The sequence below is a fragment of the Rosa chinensis genome, chromosome 3 (assembly GCF_002994745.2).
Source record: "Rosa chinensis cultivar Old Blush chromosome 3, RchiOBHm-V2, whole genome shotgun sequence".
Lineage (NCBI taxonomy): Eukaryota > Viridiplantae > Streptophyta > Magnoliopsida > Rosales > Rosaceae > Rosa > Rosa chinensis.
In genome coordinates this window covers 1,487,592-1,507,926 of record NC_037090.1, presented here as the reverse complement: position 1 = coordinate 1,507,926, position 20,335 = coordinate 1,487,592, and the positions used below count along the sequence as shown (strand labels likewise).

Below are 20,335 nucleotides of genomic sequence, written 5' to 3'. Positions count from 1 at the left end.
CGTCAATGTTAAAGTCTTTCCCTCGTTCTCATTATCACGTCTTTTTATCGAAAACGTACAAGCCTTCAACAACCATAGAAGATTGCTGCATATGTTTGAAAAAAAATTTCCCAACACCATACCAAATCTTTTCTTACAGACCAGAGATTTGTTATCAAACCTCGTTTTGTCCGAAATCATAAAAAAAAAAACACATATTACCTAGTACATATATAATTTCGTATTCCTAGTCTACTTAAATTTCCTACTCCTAATTGGTTTAGGATTTGCTTTGTAGATAATAAAAGGTGGTTGGGTAACGGGTAAAAGCCCAAAGGCCCAAAGCAAACTAGATTAATACTAAGAGGGAAAGCACAAACCTCTCAATTTCTCCGACCTAAAATGAAGAACAGAGGATGCCGAACCTCTCAATTCCTCCCTAACAAGGTACACACTTGCTTTTACAATACGAAATTCTCAAATTTTGCATCTAAATTCTGTATAAAATGTCAAAACTATCATAAAGATTGCACCTTTTTTTGTTTTTAATCATGCCCAGATAACCAATCGGTAGAAAGATTACATCTTTTTTGTTCCCCAGATAACTAACTTGTAGAGAATTGGAAGGCTTTTATGTTATGTATGTGTTTTGGGTTTGCTTTGTTTGTTTTTTTGAATCATTGTTATGTTATTAATTTGTAACATAAATTTGATAAATTTAATGGAATCATAAAACTTAAGTGAGAAGATTACCCAGTAACAATCCCAATTATCAGCCCTTTACTCATTGTTTATCATGTTTGTTATTGACTTATTGGTGATGTTGGTCGATTAATCTATCAGAAGCATGAGAAAAGAAGCAAGACGAAGAAAAAAGAAAACTTGGGAAGGAAACAGAAAGATAAGGGTGAGTTCAGCTCTGGGGATCGAAATGGTGGGGTCGGCTATGTGGATAGAATCAGTGACTTGCCGGATGGCATTCTTGTTAGTATCTTGTCTTGCTTGCTTTTCAATGAAGCAGCAGCTACTAGTGTCCTTTCAAGGCGGTGGCGGGATCTGTGGGCATCTACTATGAATCTCAACTTTGAAGATGAGAAAAATTCGAGGGATTTCATGGAAGTGAAGCCAAATATACAACACAGGAAGCGCCGTAGTTTTGTCAGTTTGGTGGATCGCGCGGTGCAACAGCATATGGGTCCATTGATTGAACGGTTCAGGGCTTGCTTTTTTCTAGATCGTCGCTTTGCACGATCCATTGATGGATGGATTGAGTTTGCAATAAAAAAGAGGGTTCAAATACTTGAGCTGGAGTTTTCAGCAGCTAATGTTAAGGATAACTATATATTTCCCCATGAACTACTAGGTCTTGAAACAGGGTCTACTCGAAAGGACTTACATTCTAGCATCCCAAGTCGACACTTTTCTGAATGCAGTATGGGTTTCAAGTCACTAAAAATTCTTAATTTGCGACATGTTAATGTGGATGGAGAAGTTCTTGAGTACTTATTAATGAACTGTCCAGTCGAAAGAATATCAGTGGTGGCAGCCAAAAATCTGGTTGATTTAAGAGTTGTTAGTCCATCCATTGGATGGAAGTATTTGGCAATAGAAAATTGTCCTGACCTCAAAACCATTGAGATCTGTAACGCAGACATTGTTTCATTTACTTACATTGGAGTTGCTATAAACCTGCTTCTGAGTAATGTACCTTTGCTTGCTGAGGTATCCATTACTGAGCTCGAGATTGAGAGCAACAACTTTTTCGATTCTATAACTATATCCGTAGAGCTTCCCTTCACCCAACTCTCATGCTATCTTTCTCAGCTGAAGTATCTCACCATGGATATCAGTGAAGCGGTAAGTATATATGTAATTACTATGTGCTATGATTTTTTTTTTTCCCTTCTTTCTGGAATATCATGTTCCTTACTGTTGTTTGACTTTCAGGTCTACAATCAGGATTATGTGTTTCCTATATTAGCAAATCTCAAGTATTTGGAATTAATATGTGAACCACATTATGCGTCCTCTCTTCGTTATTTGACTTCTTTCATGAAGGCATCTCCTTACTTGCAGAGACTTGTGTTGAAGGTATTTCTATCGCTGCTATTCATACTTTGTAGATTTTGTTCTTCTTTTGTTCACACCAATTTTGAAGAAACATAAGTATAAACACAAAACAAAATGGTCAACTTTGGGATGCAATTGATAATGCTAATGGTCAACTTTTCTGTACATTAATTTGTTTCCTTGATGCAGATGAATATCATCACATCGTGGTTGGAGGAGATGGGAATAGGAAAAACAGACATGGAGGAGATTGTGACAACAGAGCAAATGGAGACTCTTGCCAAATGCCCTCATCATGAGCTCAGAGTAATAGAAATAGTTGGGTATCGTGCTCGTAGATTTGCTGCTAAACATGTCATGCTTTTATTAAAGAATGCTGTTGCACTGGAGAAATTTGTTATTGATCCTGTCCGGTATCGGTCTCGTGGGCCGAGTATGGTGAAGGAAGATATTGATGAGGAAATGAAGGCGAGAAATCATGCTATGAAACACCTTAAGAAAATTGTTCCTTCAACTGTAAACTTTGTATGCCTGTAGTAATTAAGTGTATTGTCTAAATGGTGTTTGTATTCCAAACATTATGGTTTGTGCAAACAAGCTCGAGTTGAGAATATATGGTCTTTCATTAGAAAATAAAATGGATCTATTCTCTGTCTCATGCTTATTTTTCTTTTTCTTTTGTTGAATATGAGATTCTAAACATTTATAAAATCTGGATCAAGTACATTCTTCTGCTGTGATTTGTTCTCTTGTGTGAGAAAGGGGAACCAGCAGTTTGATGAATCTGCTTTATGTTTGTAATGTCCAACTTAAAATCAATGGTGTCCTCATATGCTTTATAATCAAGCATAAAAATTGTACTACCTGAGGCTTTGAGAGCTTGGACATGCATGAAACGTACGTTAGAATCCGAAAAAGAGCATGGAAGGCAAATCGAAATCGAAACGGCGTTTGAAAGTAGATGGAGTTTCCTTACACCAGATGGTAAGCAATTCGAGAGAACCTTCAATCGTTGGACTCTAAGGGTTATAAACCACGCAAATTGACGCATTGTTATGTGCAACCTTCGTACAAGTGCGCTAGGGATACTCAAAAAGCTGCCGGATAGTCTCCATTTTCCAATTGTGGAGAGGACATTTATCAATTTATGCTCCCATGCATGGTTGCGCACACCAGTTCCAGGATCTAATCACTATCTAACCAATGTCAACATGCCTAGGTAGGGCAATCATCTTATTGTTAATTTTCTTTTTCTTACAATGAGCGATATTGAGGAAAGCAATTCAAAATTGACCTCAAATAAATGTATAGATTTCTTTTACCACCTTTAATTGAGTAATAATTAATTTTTCGGATTCGAATTTTTATCTTGAATGCCTTTAACTGACTTTGGTCATGCATCTCAACATTTTGATGGTATTAGTTTGATTAAAGCTAAACGAATTGTAACAACTGACCAGAAACCTACTTAATAACAAATTTATTTACAGGAATTGATTCAAGTACTCTTCTGAGTGTGAGGGAATCACAGTAGTACAACAGAGCTCGGCTTTAATCTCTTATGAAAATCGAGCGGAAATGTGTCTACGAAAGCTTAGAGATTAAACGTTACATATTCGATCTAAAACGGCGTATAGGAACTATTGTTGATGGTCATGTCATATTACATCGAGTTATTCGTAAACTAGGTCTACAATTATTACAAAATCTATATATCTTCATTGATGTATCTTGTAATTGTCTCCGGATGCTTCAATTGCATCAAGATAACCAGGTCGAACAGACAGTGAAATAAAGAATTTCTCGGCGGGAACACACATCTTGAAGATGTTCGATTATCGAATAGCCACTATTAAGGACAACTGCCCGTGCTCGCACTAAATCTCAGAATAGATCAGTATCATATAATAACCTTTTTTGTTGATTACTAACCCCCAAAAAAAACACAAAAAAAATGATGGTAACTGTTTGGCTCCAAAACCAGCTGGTGTGCAAACAGTCTCTTTTGAGCGAGTGATTGCGCAGGCGTGCCAGCACCGCGGGGTGCAGTCGTTGGGGGAGTCCCATGACCTGACTTCTTCTTCAAGCGCTGTGGACGGGGAGAGCACCAACCTCGTCACAGGGTTCTTTTCTTGCCTTTCGGAAAAGGTCTTCTTTACCTTACGCGGGTAAGGGCTTTGGTTGTGATCTCTTTGCGTTCACCGAATCGATACTTAGTGTTGTAAACTAAGCAGAGCAATCACTGGGAAGTTGAGAGAAGCACGGGTTTGCTAAAGCGTGACTTTAGCTTCGCTGGGTTGCGAGGGCGTTACCCTTGCTTCGCTGGAAGTAACAGTGGTGGTTGTGCTCGCAGTCGGCTCCTGGGGAGACTGGGACTGGAAGTACGGTCGCCGGGTTGATCTGGTGAGGCTGACAGTCGGCTCGCGAGGAGACTAGGACTGGCGGGCGGTCACCGGGTTTCAACAAGGTTGAGGGTTTGCTCCGAGGAGGCTTTGTAATCGCTGGGATTGATTGATTCGAGAGAGGTCATTTTCTGTGTCGTCTTTAGCCTCTATATATAGGCTACTGTAGATTCACTTTCCTAATATGAATGAAATACTATATCTTAGGCCACAGTTATTGGCCTTGAATCAAATCAAAACTCTTAATAGTTTTGATATTATCGTAGGCGATAATTAATAATTATCCGCCTCTGTCGCCGCTATAATGTAGGCAAGGGTTACTTGCCTCTGAGAACAACTTCTGGACATGCACGTACATCTCCTTAAGGATAATTGCCATCCGTTCACGTCCAACATGCCGTACCACAGTAATCATTGATTACTTGTTTGCATGCATATGTATATATAGCCCACGTGCATGAGCTCGCATAATTGACTTATATATATATATATATATATATATATATATATATATCCTTTGTTGACCTTCGCGAGCAAGCCTTAATTACAATATATGTGTAGGCTTGATTCTTGTGCCATGCATGCATCACGTCCTCCTCTTTCCTTAATTGATTAAAGCCATGATCTTGTTGATCTTTCCTAACCAACTACAACCACGATGCCATCTTTAATACAAAGATCTTCCCATATGACCGGTCTTCGCAATCAAGTAAACCACTATTAATTATCAAATATCTTGATTATTAATAGTAAACCGATAAGGTTACGATTTACCTTAATATTACTTGGTCTTCAAGTAGGCTTTATTTAGCCTCTAAATAATATATTCCGAGCTTATCGCAAATATATGGCTTGGGCCACAGATATTGGCCCGGTCTTCTTCAAGTCCCCCATGTCGGGAAAAACATTTATATTGGGCTCAAACAGTAACATAATCCCACTATCTGTATCATGGAAGCCAAGTGACTTCAGTCGGTCTCGAATACTCTTGGAAGTGGCGTGGGCAACCATGGGAGCGTAAATGGGTAGATATGCTCACTCCTCGTAAACCAGATATCAGATGGCAACTTTGCAAATAAATGTAACTTTCTTGTACAAAGGTTACACATGGCAATATTGCTAGAAAACTCGATGTACAAGATATCCTCATTCTGTGGGTGGAAACGTCGAGGTTTGCCATGGATTGTTGGGTGTTGGAAATTGGAATTGCGAAAAATCTCAACTAGGGAAACTTTGTCAACTATCAAACGCCATTTCGATTTGCCTTTACTCTCTTCTTCCAATTCCCAAACCCTTATGTTATCGGTAATCTTTGATTGACAAGCCCGCAGGCGCCCTTGACAAACACCAAAAACTAGATGTCCCTAACCAGGAAGGTCTCGCGGAAACAGATGCCTCCAATCAGGTTGGTCTTCGTCAAACTCTGACGGAGGGTCGATCAAATGGCATTTATCAACAAAATCATTACTGGTAGTGCACTGAGCGCATCCAACTCAAAAGTAGAGGGAGTCTGCTCCCAATATAGCCTTCCATTCAAAATCACTAGTAATACTTGGGTAGCCGACTCTATCCATTCACCCTTCTCGGAAGAGAACAGCTCCACGTGCAAGTTCGGAGGTAATAGCACAACCCCTAAACCTGAACTCACTATATATTAAGAACGATAGAACTAGTAGACTTAGGGCTGGGTTCGGTACGGTATCGGGCCTTCAAGTCTAAAACCACCTACCGTATCAGAGCTTATTGGTACACAAAATGAAGTACCATTACTGATACCAAGACTTCGGTTACCAACTTCTCGGTATCGGTTGGTATCGGTTGGTTGGGCCTCCAACCGAGTTTAAGATTGGGCCACGATCTGGCCAGAGCCCAAGAATTGAGCCTGCTAGGCAAGGCAAGCCCAGATCTTGCAGAGTCAACCCCAACCCGACGCCGCCACCACCACTGCCATCCCTCCACCACCACCCAGATCGCACCGACTCCACTGCCATCCCTCCAGCACCGCCCATATCGCGCCGACTCCCCCAAACTGCAGGTCGAGATCTGTTTCAATATCCTCGAAACAAATTGATGGTAAGTACTACTGACTACTGAGCAAACAACTAGAGTTGTAGAGAAGCTAGCTATCAGCTTTCTTATATCGTAGAGTTTGTAGAACAAAAGCTTTCTTATACCACATAGAGTTTGCAGGACAAAGTTGTAGTACATGAAACTTTGCTACTAAAAAGAAATGGCCAAATAGAAAAACATTACAATATTTGAAGATAAATAGGAAAATGTTTAACTAACAAGGTGTCAAGCTGCATAATAGAACTTCAAGTCTTTAACTTTCATGAAGTTTTGGACGACACAATTAAGAAGCTCTCTGAAGGTAGGATTATCTCAAACTGGTTCAAGACCTTGATCTGGCGCACCTTCGGTTTATTGATTTTAGGAACTGGTGTAGGCCACCCTGGAAGCACATATGGATAAATATTTGTAGGGCGATCAAATGAAAACCACTCTTCGTCAACATTGCGACTGAAATCAAATTGAATGTTTGTATGGGGATCAATTGGACTCTTCTCTAACGTCTTTTTGCGAAGATTGCACATGATTATATGCCCAGGAAATTTCAAATACACGACATCCTCATTGCTTGGGTGGAAACCGAGCACGTCCAATTTGCCCGATTTTTCTTTAGTGATCTTAGGATCTTGGGAAACCATATCCAACATAGGAACTCTGTCAAATTTCAAACACCATTCCAAGTTGCCTAAATTTTCTTTCAGTTCCCAAATACTAATAGTTTCTATTATGGAAAATGGGTACATCCGCAAACGCCCTTGGCACACACCTAGATGGAAGCACTTTCTCGGCGTTTTAGTGAAACGACATTTGTCAATAATAGCACCAGAAGTAAAACCGCTAGTACTAATATTGAACGGATCCAACTCAAAAGTAAAGCCACCGTCATTGTACCAATATAACTTGCCATTGCAAGCAACACCAGGCCTCCAAGCAATGAACCAGCCAAACTTTTTTATTAGATTAGGCAACTGATACTCTCTCCATTCACCTGTCTCAGAAGAGAAGATCTCCACATAGAAACCCAGTTCTGGTTGACATATTGTATTTGGGAGTATTCGCACAACCCTGCACCTATACCCGGGATTAAGCGTCATGATAGAGCTGCTACTACTTCCGGCATTATTTTGTTCCTCTCTTCCATGATCACAGTAGGGTTCACAAATGAACCCCACTGGTACTTTCAACTCGATGACTTGAGGGACGGGGGGAAGAGAAACCCATTGCTTAGTGAGTGGATTGCAGATATAGTAATAGTATTGATAATTCTTGGTTGCGCAGCACAAGACCAAGTCATCAAAAATTGCTTCCACAATTGGCTCATTATCTTGGTTAGGAGATTCAAAACAAGGGAGGAAACTCAATGACAAAGAGCTTGGAAGAATGGAAGACGAGGTAAGGGGTACAATTTTGTTATCCTTGTAAGGGAACATAACATAATTAGTAGTCGCGAAAAACTTTTGTTGCCTATGATGCTGACATAAAAATCGGGTAATGAAGTATGAATTAGAGATGAGAGTAAACCAGCGCCTAGACACACACTTGCATTGAAAAACAAGCTTAACATTGTAAAGAAGTCGACAAAGGATTTCGACCAGTACAAAGTCAGGGAGATCATCAATCGTGGTTTCCAATGATGGTGGTGAATTAGTTACAGAGTCTGATGATCTCCTGGATTTTTTAAGGGGTTTTGTCCATTTACCCCATTTCTATGGATTTTTTTCTCCCTTAGCCCATTAAGTTTTTTTTATTCTCTCTTACCCAATACACTCTAAGAGAGTCTTCCCTAATACCCCATTAAGATTTTTTTTTTGTTTTTAATTTTTTTTTAATACCATTTTACCCCTCACCCCTTTGTTACTTAGAGAGAGAGAGAGAAAATGGAAGAGAGAGAAACTATAGGAGACTTCGCCGGAGCCCGTCACCGGCCGCCAGAATCCGGTCACCGGCCGCCGGAATCCGGTCACCGATTGCCGGAATCCTGCCAACTTTCGCTGGAATCCGGTCACCGGATTCCGGTCACTGGTTGCCGCCCACCGGAAATTGCTGAAAATCTCACCGGAAAGTTTTTTTGCCCCCAATAGACATCTATTGCCCCCCAATAGATGACTATCAGCCATGTATTGCCCCCCAATAGACGACTATCAGCCGTGTTTTGCCCCCCAGTAGACATCTATTGCCCCCCAATAGACATATATTGCCTCTCAATAGACGTCTTGATTACCGAAATGGGAACCAATCTTTTTAAAATTATACAAATAAAACTTTGATTAAAGAAAAAAAATGAGGAGATTACATCAATTCAAAACGTCTATTGCCCCCCAATAGACATATATTACCCCCCGATAGACGTTTCGGTTACCGAAATGAGAACTAATTTTCCTAAAATTACACAAATAAAACTTTGATTAAAGAAAAAAAATCAGAGATTGCATCAATTTAAACGTCTATTGCCTCCCAATAGACATGTATTGCCCTCCAATAGACTTTTATCAGACATCTATTGGGGGGCAATACACGTCTATTGAAAGTACAGGATGCTATGGAATAGTTCGAAATAGTTCACTACACATAACATAAAGCATCTCTACATGTCAAAGTTACCTTGTTTTCTTAGGAGCATCTTCACTAATTCATGCCCAATCTGATACTATACCCTTTTCCTTTCCAAGTCTACATTGAGAATCAATATAAATCAGCCAAGTCGCAGAAAAGCTACTGAAGTAACACACAGCAAGCCCCTCCTTTTAAGTTGTTATACATTGAGACACAAGTAGTCAACACAAAAACCAAAAGAAAGGCAAACCATGAATAGAACATAAACCATAAATGTCCAGAGGAAGAAGATAACACCCAAAACAAAACCATTACAATGGCAAATGCACCATTTCAAAAATCAAAGACAAAATTCTGATCGGTGGCTATTTCTATTTCATACCCAATTAACCTTCACTCATTTCGACTCTTCATCTTTGATAAGAAATCAAAGCGCCGAGTCAACTCAGACCTAGTTCACCGAAGAGAACGCCTGCGAGCTCTTAGGCGTTTCAGAGACGAGCTCATTCGCCGAAATCAAAGCGTCGTTCCACAAAATTGGCGAAACAGACTCACCCGAACCTCGTTCAGTCCAATAACGATTCCGATGCTTCTCGCCGATTCGTTCAAATCCTTGCCGACGCTTCTCCCCGGCTGGATAAAAAACATCGTCCTTCTGTACGGGCACAAAACTCCGATCTGATCTCGGCAAGAACTCGCCGTTGAAGTAAATCGATGTCACGCCGGAGGTGGTGATTGGGGAGAGAGAGAGAGACGCACAGAGGAGAGAGTGATCGGTCTGCATAGAGATAGAGGAGAGAGAGTCTGAAGCTGTAATTTTTTAATTAATTGAAGGTTAAAATTGTCATTTCGATTTATATTGGGTAAGTGAGAATAAAAATCTCTTGCTAGGGTAAGTGAGATAACTTTGGCTCATTTTGGGGCTTTTGGTCAAGGACCCATTTTTTAAAGACAGACTGATATATACTAGTAGTAGTACCTCTTTTTTGTCTTCTTGTGGTAGCATTCCCACCACTAGGCACGGCGGAGGAGGCGGCGGCGGAAACTTTCTGGTGAGACATGAGGGCAGAAACAAAGGTAATGTTAAAAAAAAAAGGTAATGAATAGTAGTCTCTTGGTAATTGGTTTGCGAAAGATGGCGGAAGGCTAGAAGCTATGAACTATTTATATATTATAGCATATAAGACTTATATTCTGTGATGCGAAGTAGTTGAGCTCATATTGACTTGACGAATCAATTTGGAGAGACATTCGGTTATCATGAGGTTGAGCCACACAGGATACTTCTTCATCTATATCCGTACCCTACACCAATAAGGTAAAGGAAACTAAATTTCCCATTTAGATTAGAATAACGCGTAGAATAACGCGTCAAAGCATTTTTCAATTTTATTTTTAGGTCAAAGCACAAAAATTGGACAAAATTATCTCACTTACTCCAGCAATATATTTTTATTCCCACTGACGCAAATAAAACAAGGCAATGCAACAAGGCTTAATGTGTGTCCAGAAAAAAGATGGCTAACTTGAGGGCAACAAGGCTTTATGCAAACAGACCTTCAAGAGGAAGGCCTCCAAAATCTAGTAGTGCAAATACAGGACCAAGGCATCCAACTACCCCAAATACCTCTACAACATCAAGACCCATACAAGTTACATCTGCCAGCATCAGTTCAAAGCCTATACAGCCTTCTGGGGCATCAAGAGACAAGGTTGCAACACCATCAAGGTCTTCACAAAGGATCAAGAACAATTCAGGTAAACGAGATGGAAATTAGTTATTGAAATGGAAGATTAGTTGAGTTGCCCAGCAAATGAATTAGACATCCTCTTGTTTTGGGCAACCTTGTGTTGTGTCACTTGGTTGCTAGCTCTAATATTTTGATAAGATGATTAGAGCTATGTTAGTTTTCTGAACCATTGAGGATGTAATGCTCTTATTTTTGTTTTTGGTAAATTAGAGCTTTGTTTTAGGGCTAGATTATGTTGCAAAACCTTTGTATTTTTGGGACCATTATGAATGAAGGAAAGTTGCTGGTTTCATTGTACTTTTTGACTATTTTTGGTATCGTTTTGATTTTAATCAATATTTCTGTTACAATGTGTCCAGATTTTTCTTTGGGATCAAACTTTGGTTTCTTTTTGGCTGCTTCCTATATGTTTTGGTGGGAATTTGGGATCAAGAAGGGTGAAACTAGGCCATGGGTAATTTGGACATTTTATACTAATGTGGCAAGCATCCAGCAGAGCTGGCAACGCAGTATTTGCCATGTTGGCAACTTAACAGACTTTACAGTTTTTCAGTGAAAAGTATGAGGAGTAACAAGTATTTAATCATCATCATCATCATCATCATCATCATCATCATCATCATCATCATCATCATCATCATCATCATCATCATCATCATCATCATCATCATCATCATCATCATCATCATCATCATCATCATCATCATCATCATCATCATCATCATCATCATCATCATCATCATCATCATCATCAAGCTGGTATTGCCAAAATAGTGATAGAGAGATGAAAATCATGTACAAGAATGCACCCTGTATAAGCAATAGAAATAGTTGCTACTTTGAAGGGCATTTTATAATTGGTTAAATGGTTTGAGATTTATTCTTCTACAAACAACATTAGTAAAGGAACAGTGTGGCAAGTGATTCAGAGTGCGCAACTATTTTATTTCTTTTATAGGAAGCAATGTCATTCGACTACTAACCTAGCCTGAAGAAATCGTATAAGAAATCATCCTGAAGTTGCCCATAAAATCTTTACTCCGACGCACCACAACGTGCAAGTCTTGGGTTTCCCTGATCAAAAGTTCTAGTTTCATTGGCATCCACCTCCACAACCAAAACGACCTTCCCTACCTCCCCCGATCTATTCGCTTCATGCAAGGAATGCGTGTATTGCTATCAGCATTTCTCATTGCACTAGGATAACGAAGATTGAGGTTTCCTTAGCACATAAGTATGCGTGCATTTGATGAGCACGACCTTATACATCTAACGGAAGCTAACAGCTTTGTCTGTGGAAAGGGCACAGTATGTTGGTTTGATGTGGTTGGAAGTTGTAATGAGCTAGTATGCCTTACTGGCATTGGATTTGGTGAGGATCATTGGGAGGATATTATAGCAATAATAAGTTGGAACCTTCTATTAAAAGGTTTGTGATCTTACCTTATCTTAGTGTGTCCTTCAAGAAGGGTTTTGGCTTTGCAGCCTTTGGTTATGATCCTTCTACCAATAACTACAAACTTTTGAGAAGCGTGGTTCATTATTCTAATCAAATCCCATGTGAAGTTGAGGTTTGGTCATTAGCCCGATCGAGGCTCACGGAAAAGTCTTAGTCCTGATATTATTCCTGCAAACTTTAGACCTAGAGAGCCTGATTTGCATGATCGTGGAAGACATGATTATGGAAAGCATGTTTTTGTCAGTGGTGCATGCCTTGCATTGGAGAGATCCTAAACCTTGAACCTGTAACATAAACGGGCACAAATCCATTGTGTTGTTTACTATGTCCTCCAAATCATTTGGAGAGATTGCAATGCCTGAAGTTCTGAGGAAAGATTTGCACGATTGCTATACGTCAAGAATCAAGATACAGTGAGCCACTTGCCTTCTTGTTTAAGGATTTCGACAGTTACAATTGTGTTCGATCACTTGTGGGTGCTGAAGGAGTATGGTGTGGCAGAATCGTGGACTAAGCTAACAACGCTAGGGGTGCATTTGGAACTTTTTGTCAAGCCATATTGTTTTCAAAAGAATGGTGAACTATTGTTCAAGGTTTCATCTTATGGAGGTTGGAGATGCTGGGGCTTTAACTTCGGGCTAGAAAAATGTATTAAAAATGATGACTGCGATTACAACTTTATGGATTCTTTTATAGAAACCATTGTTTTACTTGACCTATGTACCCAACTTTATTTCTTACTAAATACAGAATAGGTTGGAAACAAATTATTGCTACTAGTACTCTGGTCACTCATTCTCCAATACTCGCTATTGGTCCCAAAATTTTCACTTGATGCTTTCTTTCGATGGCTATTCAGTTAGATTACCTACGAGGCGTTGCTATGTAGTTTTTTTTTTTTGGGTACAATTGGGGCCAAAGTGCTCTTGTGGTGCACTATTTCAAGTCTCCTGACTTGGTTCCTTGGAAGTAGAAAGTAGCGTGGTTAAATTGCATGGTTTTCATCTCTTTTATACATTTTAAGGTAACGATCATATCTACAGAAAATGTAATGCTTTTGTTGACAAGCTTGCGGATTGTGGTGCTACTAACATTGGTTTTATTTGGTGGCAAGAGTTGCCTAGCTTTGTTATTGGGATTTATAGGAGAGAGATTTGTATGCTTACTACTTATCGCTTTAATTTGTATTTTTATTTTTTTTAGCAAAATTGTTGATTATAGTTGGGCTCTGTATTTGTTCTCCCTTTGTTTTTTTTTTGTTTTTCCCATGGAAGTGGTTTTGACCTAGTCCCCCAATTCCTTTTGTACTTATTTTTCTTCTATCAATAAAATTTAAAATAAGGGCGATGAATTAGCCCTTATTTCGCTTTAACAAAGAAAAAAAAAACTAATAGAACTTGCAGGTTGAGTAACTCCAATTATGTTATCCCGAAGAATATCAGTCAGGAAGGTTGGAGGCCTTCAAAGAGTGCATATCCCAGGTGAATTTGAGACACTAGCCTTGGCAAGGACATCAGCAACCACGTTCCTTTTGCTGAAAGAAATGTCGGCAATTTCTAAACAAAATTTTGAGACGATGTAGGTCAATCTCACCGCATTGAATTAACTTAAAAAACAGAAGAATCACTCTCCACAACCAATTTAGTTATTTAGTGATTGAAAGATCAAGGGCAACCTTTAAACCATAATGTAAACCCCAAGCTGGCTTTGCTAAATATGTTGTTAGTTCTAGTTTTTCACTAAAAAAAATAAAAAATAAAAACTTGCAAGTTGCAACTCTCAGTTTATAGTATTTAGTATTTCGCCCCGTTAGGTTTCGCGGCATTGTAATTTCCACTCTGTTATCCAAATAACGAACTCCAACCCCAATATTCCCATCTTTGATCTCAAAGCTCAAACCTTTATAAACCCTAAACCCAGTAATCCAAAACCCACCTCAATTCTCTACAAAGCCAATGGCTTTAGCAATTTCCCATGCTCTTCTCTGCCCCAAATTACAGTTTCCCCAAAGGAATTTCCGCCCTAAAGCTCCAGCCCTGAGTTTCTCACCTCCCAATTTCAGGTACTCTAATCACTTTTGCAAAGTTGAGTTTTTTATGTTCTGGGTTTTTTTCAAAATTGTCAAATTCTGGGGCTTTATGTCAAAATGTGGTTGTTGTTAGAGTTTGAGTTGATGGGTTTGTGAGTTACGAGTTTACTACAATCATACAACTACTTTGAATGTTAACCTATGTGGTTGTTAATGGTAATCTGTATGTAATAAGAGTTGTTGGTAGAGGTAGAGTTAATGGGTTTGTGAGGTAAATGTTAGTACTATTACACAAGAGCTTTGTTCAGCTTATTGGTTTGTTTATGCTTATAATGGTTAAGTATAGCAACAGGGTGTTAAACTTATCATGTTTCCTAGAGCAATTCCACAGAATAGAAGGATAGTGTTGGCCGCTGCATCTGCAGCTGGAAGTTCTAATTCAGACAGTGGTTTGAATCCGTATGAGGTGATTTGAGTTTGTATATTGTAGACCCTTGAAATTGATTTTGCAAGTGAGTGAGGGAATTGGATTGATCCTTGTGTATTTGTGATTTCTTATGTTTACCAGGTTCTCGGTGTGAACCCGATTGAGGGGTTTGACATGGTCAAGGCAGCGTATAAGAAAAAACACAAGGAGGCTGTAAGCAATGGTGATGAAGAAGCTGCTGCTAGAGTAGGTTTCAACTCTCTCTCTCTCTCTCTCTCTCTCTCTCTCTCTCTCTATCTGTATACATATCACAATATTTTGCGAACATCACAATAACATATTCATTATGCAGCTGGAGAAAGCATATGACAAACTTATGATGGCACAACTAACAAACAGGAAGAAAGGCTTGACATTTGGTTCTTTTAAGGTACATGCAGTGAAGTCAAATTTTCTAGTTCTGATTCTGTTGCGGTTGAATTTAATTATCAATACAGAAATCAAGTGGATGTTACTGCATACATTTGAATTTTCACAACTGGCCTAGTATTCTATAATATGGGCAGTGGCTATCACTTTCTAGGATTAGCTATCATAACATGTTGGAGTTTCTCTAGTTCTTCATTTTAAGATATTTGCCTTACCAAAGGTACCAGCATATCGGAATAGATAGGGAACTGGATCTGGAAGAGATATTGAATACCAATCACTGATACACACACACACACACACAAAGTTGGTAGTGGAATGCTAATAAAGATTTATAAACGTGGGCAACTTTATCTTATGCAGAAACATGTATGGTATTCATTTTAAATCTGATTTGGGTCAGTTAGAAATAAGATACAATGGTGAAGTAAGAGCTCAACGTTATCATTGTTTTGTTTTTGCTTGGTAAGATCAAACTAGGAACTAATTAGTTACCATAGTACCCTAATAGTCAAAACGCTCTACTAAATTTATATTGAAAAACTTTTAAGAACTACATTTTGCTTGTTTCAGATATCACTTGTTTTAGAAAGAGCACATTTTTGATGTTCTTTCCATTTGGATGCATTTAGAATATGCTCTGTAAATGGCTTTCAATTCTTTCTTCAAATATCCATATTATCGTAATAAATGAAAGTTGCGGTTATCATGTTAGCCACAATGTATGAGAAAAAGATTGTTATATCTGCCTTAGATTGAATACTTATATCATTTTGCCTTTAAATTGCAGGTTTCAAAGGATATAAAATATGCCGATAAGCAACCGATTGTACCATGGGGGCCTAGGTTCGTCTATTCTTCATCACGTAATTGCTAATAAAGTAATAAGTAGCATAACCAAAGTGTGCTGCTGAGTATATGGATCGTTAATGTCTTCTGATTCTTGTTCTTCTGTTAAGCTTGTATTCTATTGAATGAAGCATAGACTTAGGTGGCTTACCTTCAATCTAGTGGCAGTAGAAAGTGGATGGACCTGGGGCACACTACATCCATCTCATAGCTTGATAGATTAGTCCTCTGTTGCCCATTTGTTTTGGATACTGCACCTTTTATGTGCTGTCTTCAGATTCCGTCCAGTTCTCACTGTACTGGACTGGATTCAGATCCTTCCTCACTAACCAGACCAGATGAAGTTGACAAGACTGATTTGCATAGTTGCTTTTGGAGACCTTGGGTTCTGCCTTATACAGGCTGGCGCTTTTGCATTGTAAATGTTAATGTGCCAATACAAGTCACTAGTTAGATACTTAGAATATGTTAATGCTGGTTATCTTTCCAGACCAAAAAATGAATTAATAAGGATGACTTCAATGCATATGTTATGAACATAAAGGCTTCCTTTTCATTCTGCATTGGCATTTGTCTAAGCATGACTGGCTGCAGTTTATTTCTCCGTTAAAATCTGAAAATCAGCGCTCTTGCGTTTCCTCCATCTATGATGCACCGACTGTTTTAAAAGGATATATGTAGTCTTGTGGTGGCTTTGTGTGCTAATACTTCGACTTCTTATATGTTTACAGGTTCACCAAATCCAGTGTACAAGATATGCGTATCAATCTGGCAATCTCTGCCGTATTTGTAAGTTTTCAACCAACGTCTGTGTGTCTGCATTCTTCTCTCTTTTATCTTTTTGTTGGAATATTCTGCAGTGAATTAGATGGTGGCAATGCTTTATGTACCAACTCACATAAGATGCATAGTTCCCTCAATAACTAATGTAATTGTACTCTCTGTTCAACAGAACAGAATCATGCTTTCACTAGGTTCAACCTTTGTTTACTTTTATCTCTTACCAATAAATGTACATGGGACCTTTTTCGCAATTACTCTATCCATAACTAATGTTACTGTGGTAAGCTTTGATTAGCACAAAAAGAATGTGTGGTGGCATGCATCTACAAACCATGGATGGTTTGAAACTTTATTCATGTGATTTTGCAGACGCGTATGAGAACTCTCATGATTGGAGTTTCCAGTTAATAGACCATCTCATCTAGGGAAATTAATCTACACTATGTTAGAATAGGATCCGAGTTCAAATCCTGTGGATGAAATTCTGATTTTATGTAGTGGTTTAATCTTGTTATGCAACATTGAGGTCAGGAGCTGAGGGTTACCTATTGCATATGGTTTGATACGTATGGTCGTATTTCTGCGTTGATAGGCAGAATTATATGGTCTAAGCACAAGTTATATAATGCAATAATCTAATTGTTCATGTTTTTGTCATTCTTTTACTTCATTCTACATTTTTTTTTCTTGCCCCTCATCTTTTGCTTATTTTCTATTTTCCAGGTAGCTTGGCTTGTTATTGTGCAAAACGCTGACTATAAACCCCTCCAATTTTTATCCTTTGCATTCGTTTATCGCATTTTTGAGAAGTTGAAGACCTTTGAAAAACCTGTAACTCCAACATACACAGTGAGTCATGTTGCAAAACATAGATTGCCTTTCCCCATTTTCATTTTTCTGACACCATTTGCAGAAGTTATGAGAAGCTATATCTTGAAAGTCTTACAAATTACTTCATGGTGCAGGAAGATGGTGAGGAAGTGGGGAAGGGACTGCAGATGGGAAAACGGCTGCTACGTGCTCTTGGACTAGTCTTTGGCTGTATTGCTGTGGCTTCTCTGGTACATTATCTTGTTTCAATTTTTGGTGCCTTTAGAATTAGTTGATAGGTTAAAAACATCAGAAGCCTTAATAATGTTGATGTTATCATTAAGCGCTCAACAATCTGTGGTATCATACCGAGCTGCTGAACCAAATTATTTGACAGTCTTTAGTAATATCCATAGGAAAACTTCTAGGTAGAATGTTATAGAATATGTTGATATACACAATTATAGCATGCAGTCACAATTCCAATAGGGTAAGGCCATGTCAGTAAAACATGGCTCCTCTCCCCTGCAATGGTCACCTGCAGGAATTGATCCTATGATTCCACGATACGGATGCTCAGCTATTAGCATAGTGCTCAAAATCAAAGATCTCTGAGCAACACCATTTGTAAATGAAAGGGAAAAAAATAGGGGGTGGAGGAAGGGTTTGAAAATAATGCCTTTTCTTTGCCTGCTGGTTACATGAATTTTCATCATGCCTTTTCTTTGATAACTGTATCATGTCAGTTTAGAAGGGCAGTTATGGATTATTATGTGACTTGATGGCTACCACATATCCATAAAGAAAACTATGCATGCCAATCAGGCATCACTCTTTTCCATATCCATAAGTAGCTGGCTTGATGATTACCACATCTTCCTGGAGAAATTCTAAAGAAGCATACCGTTGTCAATATTCAATGTTTTTAACTTAACTCTACATGAAAATAGCTTTCACTCTTCGTGCATCTGATAAAATTTCTTTTCTGCTTCGAGTTTCTTTGTGGTCAATGAATGTTAAGCAACAGACTGGAACAATTCTATAAGGATTAGTGACACACACACACACACACACAAGTCTGTTCTCTTCTGTTTTGTTCTGATCTCTTAATTTGGCTCCACATCCTGATATTCAATAATGTTGTTATTTCACTTCCTCTTATTTATGTTCTTCTCTGGACCTGGTTCTTGTTTATGTCCATTTCACCAGCAGTGTTGGTTAATTTCTTGCAGGCATACACTGGTTCTCTGAATGTGATCGAGTATATAGCTAGTTACGTTCCTGCTATTCTTTACAATAACCAGGTATTGACAACTAACATGTCGGCATTGCTTTTTGAGGCTTCCTCTTTCTGGCAGATTGTATGTTTAAACTCTTGGTTTACCCTTAATCAAATCTGCCTGTTCATGCAGGAATTGATAATCACCTCAGTAACTGCAGTCATGCTCTACGTTATGGCATCATATTACAGGTGATGAAACCTCTCTATAAATCCTGGGGGACATGCAGTGAGTTATCATGAGCAAACTACGAATGATATTCTCTATTAGCTTAGTTGTCAAAGTATTTTGAAACGAGGAATCAATCTTGTAAGCTGAAATTTTGGGAGGAAAATGTTTTGAATTCAATTCCATTATTATGTAAATACCAACTAATTAGTATGGGTTGGTTTTCTGAGTTGTCAGTGACTGATGTAGAGCGAAGTAATATGAACTAATAAGCATAATCTTTTCTCAGATGGCATCGTTTCATGTTACCCTTGATTTTACGCCTTCCATAGTTTGGATCAGCGGTAAAGTTCTGAAATTGAAATGTTCTTAAGCTGATTCTTCTTTCTCGTAAGGAAAGAACGTGATGTCCAAAAGGGACGAGGGTTAAGTTCTTGTATGATAGGAAGGTGTTGTTACCACTGCAGTTATCAGCTTCTAAAATTGTAGAGGATGAGTTCATTGCTTATGGCGCTATGAGAAACAGGGAGCTCAGAATTGTTCAGTTTACTTAAACAATGAAATTGAGAGGGATTAAGTTATATATCGGTAGCCTCTCGTAATACTCAAGTCACCCGTAATAATTAACCCCATCTTGACACAATGCAGAATTATCTTTCATATGTGATGAAATCTGTCATTTGCTAATATGTTTGTATCTTTCAAATTAAACAGGATGATGAATTACTACAATGACACATCTACTTACTTGAAATGTGTTACAATAAGGAAATCAATTAAATAACATGTTTTTTCTCGCGTTTACTAACACGATTCCTTTACATCCCGGAGTTCAAAATCCAAGAGGAGTTGGGTTTAGGAATCAATTCCGATTCATGAGCTTCTCCATTCCGATTAAGTAAATGTGTTCTATATCTTTGGTATATGATGATACCGCCAAATCTCATCTCAAAGTTTATATTGGTCTACAACAAACTTAAGCAACTTCTTCAACCGCACATTATAAACTCGATTCTTATGATTTTGACAAGATCGAGTGTGCAAGACACATGACATGTCACTAACAAAACCACAAAAGTTGATACTAAAAAAAAGAAAATGTTTGCAAAAATCAACCAAATGATTTCGGATACGGAAATCTATATCCGATCCGTATCCGAAGTCTGAAAAAAAAATATATATATATCGGATACAGATCGGGTCGGTTTCCAAATAGCAATGTGAACCAACTTGACCCATAATAAATATTAAATATAAAAAGAAAAACCAAAACTAG

The 20,335-nt window shown here is 38.5% G+C and overlaps 2 protein-coding genes across 2 annotated transcripts; both read left to right on the top strand.

Moving 5' to 3' along the window:
- The first annotated feature begins 278 nt into the window (after window positions 1–278).
- On the top strand, window positions 279–2,705 carry LOC112191331 (F-box/LRR-repeat protein At3g26922). The gene is made up of 4 exons (XM_024330644.2): window positions 279–426; window positions 823–1,836; window positions 1,927–2,070; window positions 2,239–2,705. The coding sequence occupies exons 1-4, from the start codon at window positions 382–384 to the stop codon at window positions 2,584–2,586; spliced, it is 1,551 nt and encodes a 516-aa protein (XP_024186412.1). The 5' UTR covers window positions 279–381; the 3' UTR covers window positions 2,587–2,705.
- An 11,405-nt stretch (window positions 2,706–14,110) lies between these two features.
- Window positions 14,111–19,349, top strand: LOC112191435. Its single transcript, XM_024330784.2, has 10 exons — window positions 14,111–14,346; window positions 14,692–14,779; window positions 14,882–14,986; window positions 15,093–15,170; window positions 15,960–16,015; window positions 16,750–16,807; window positions 17,525–17,650; window positions 17,767–17,862; window positions 18,844–18,915; window positions 19,024–19,349. Exons 1-10 carry the CDS (start codon window positions 14,240–14,242, stop codon window positions 19,084–19,086), a joined length of 849 nt encoding a protein of 282 aa, XP_024186552.1. The 5' UTR covers window positions 14,111–14,239; the 3' UTR covers window positions 19,087–19,349.
- Window positions 19,350–20,335: the final 986 nt, after the last annotated feature.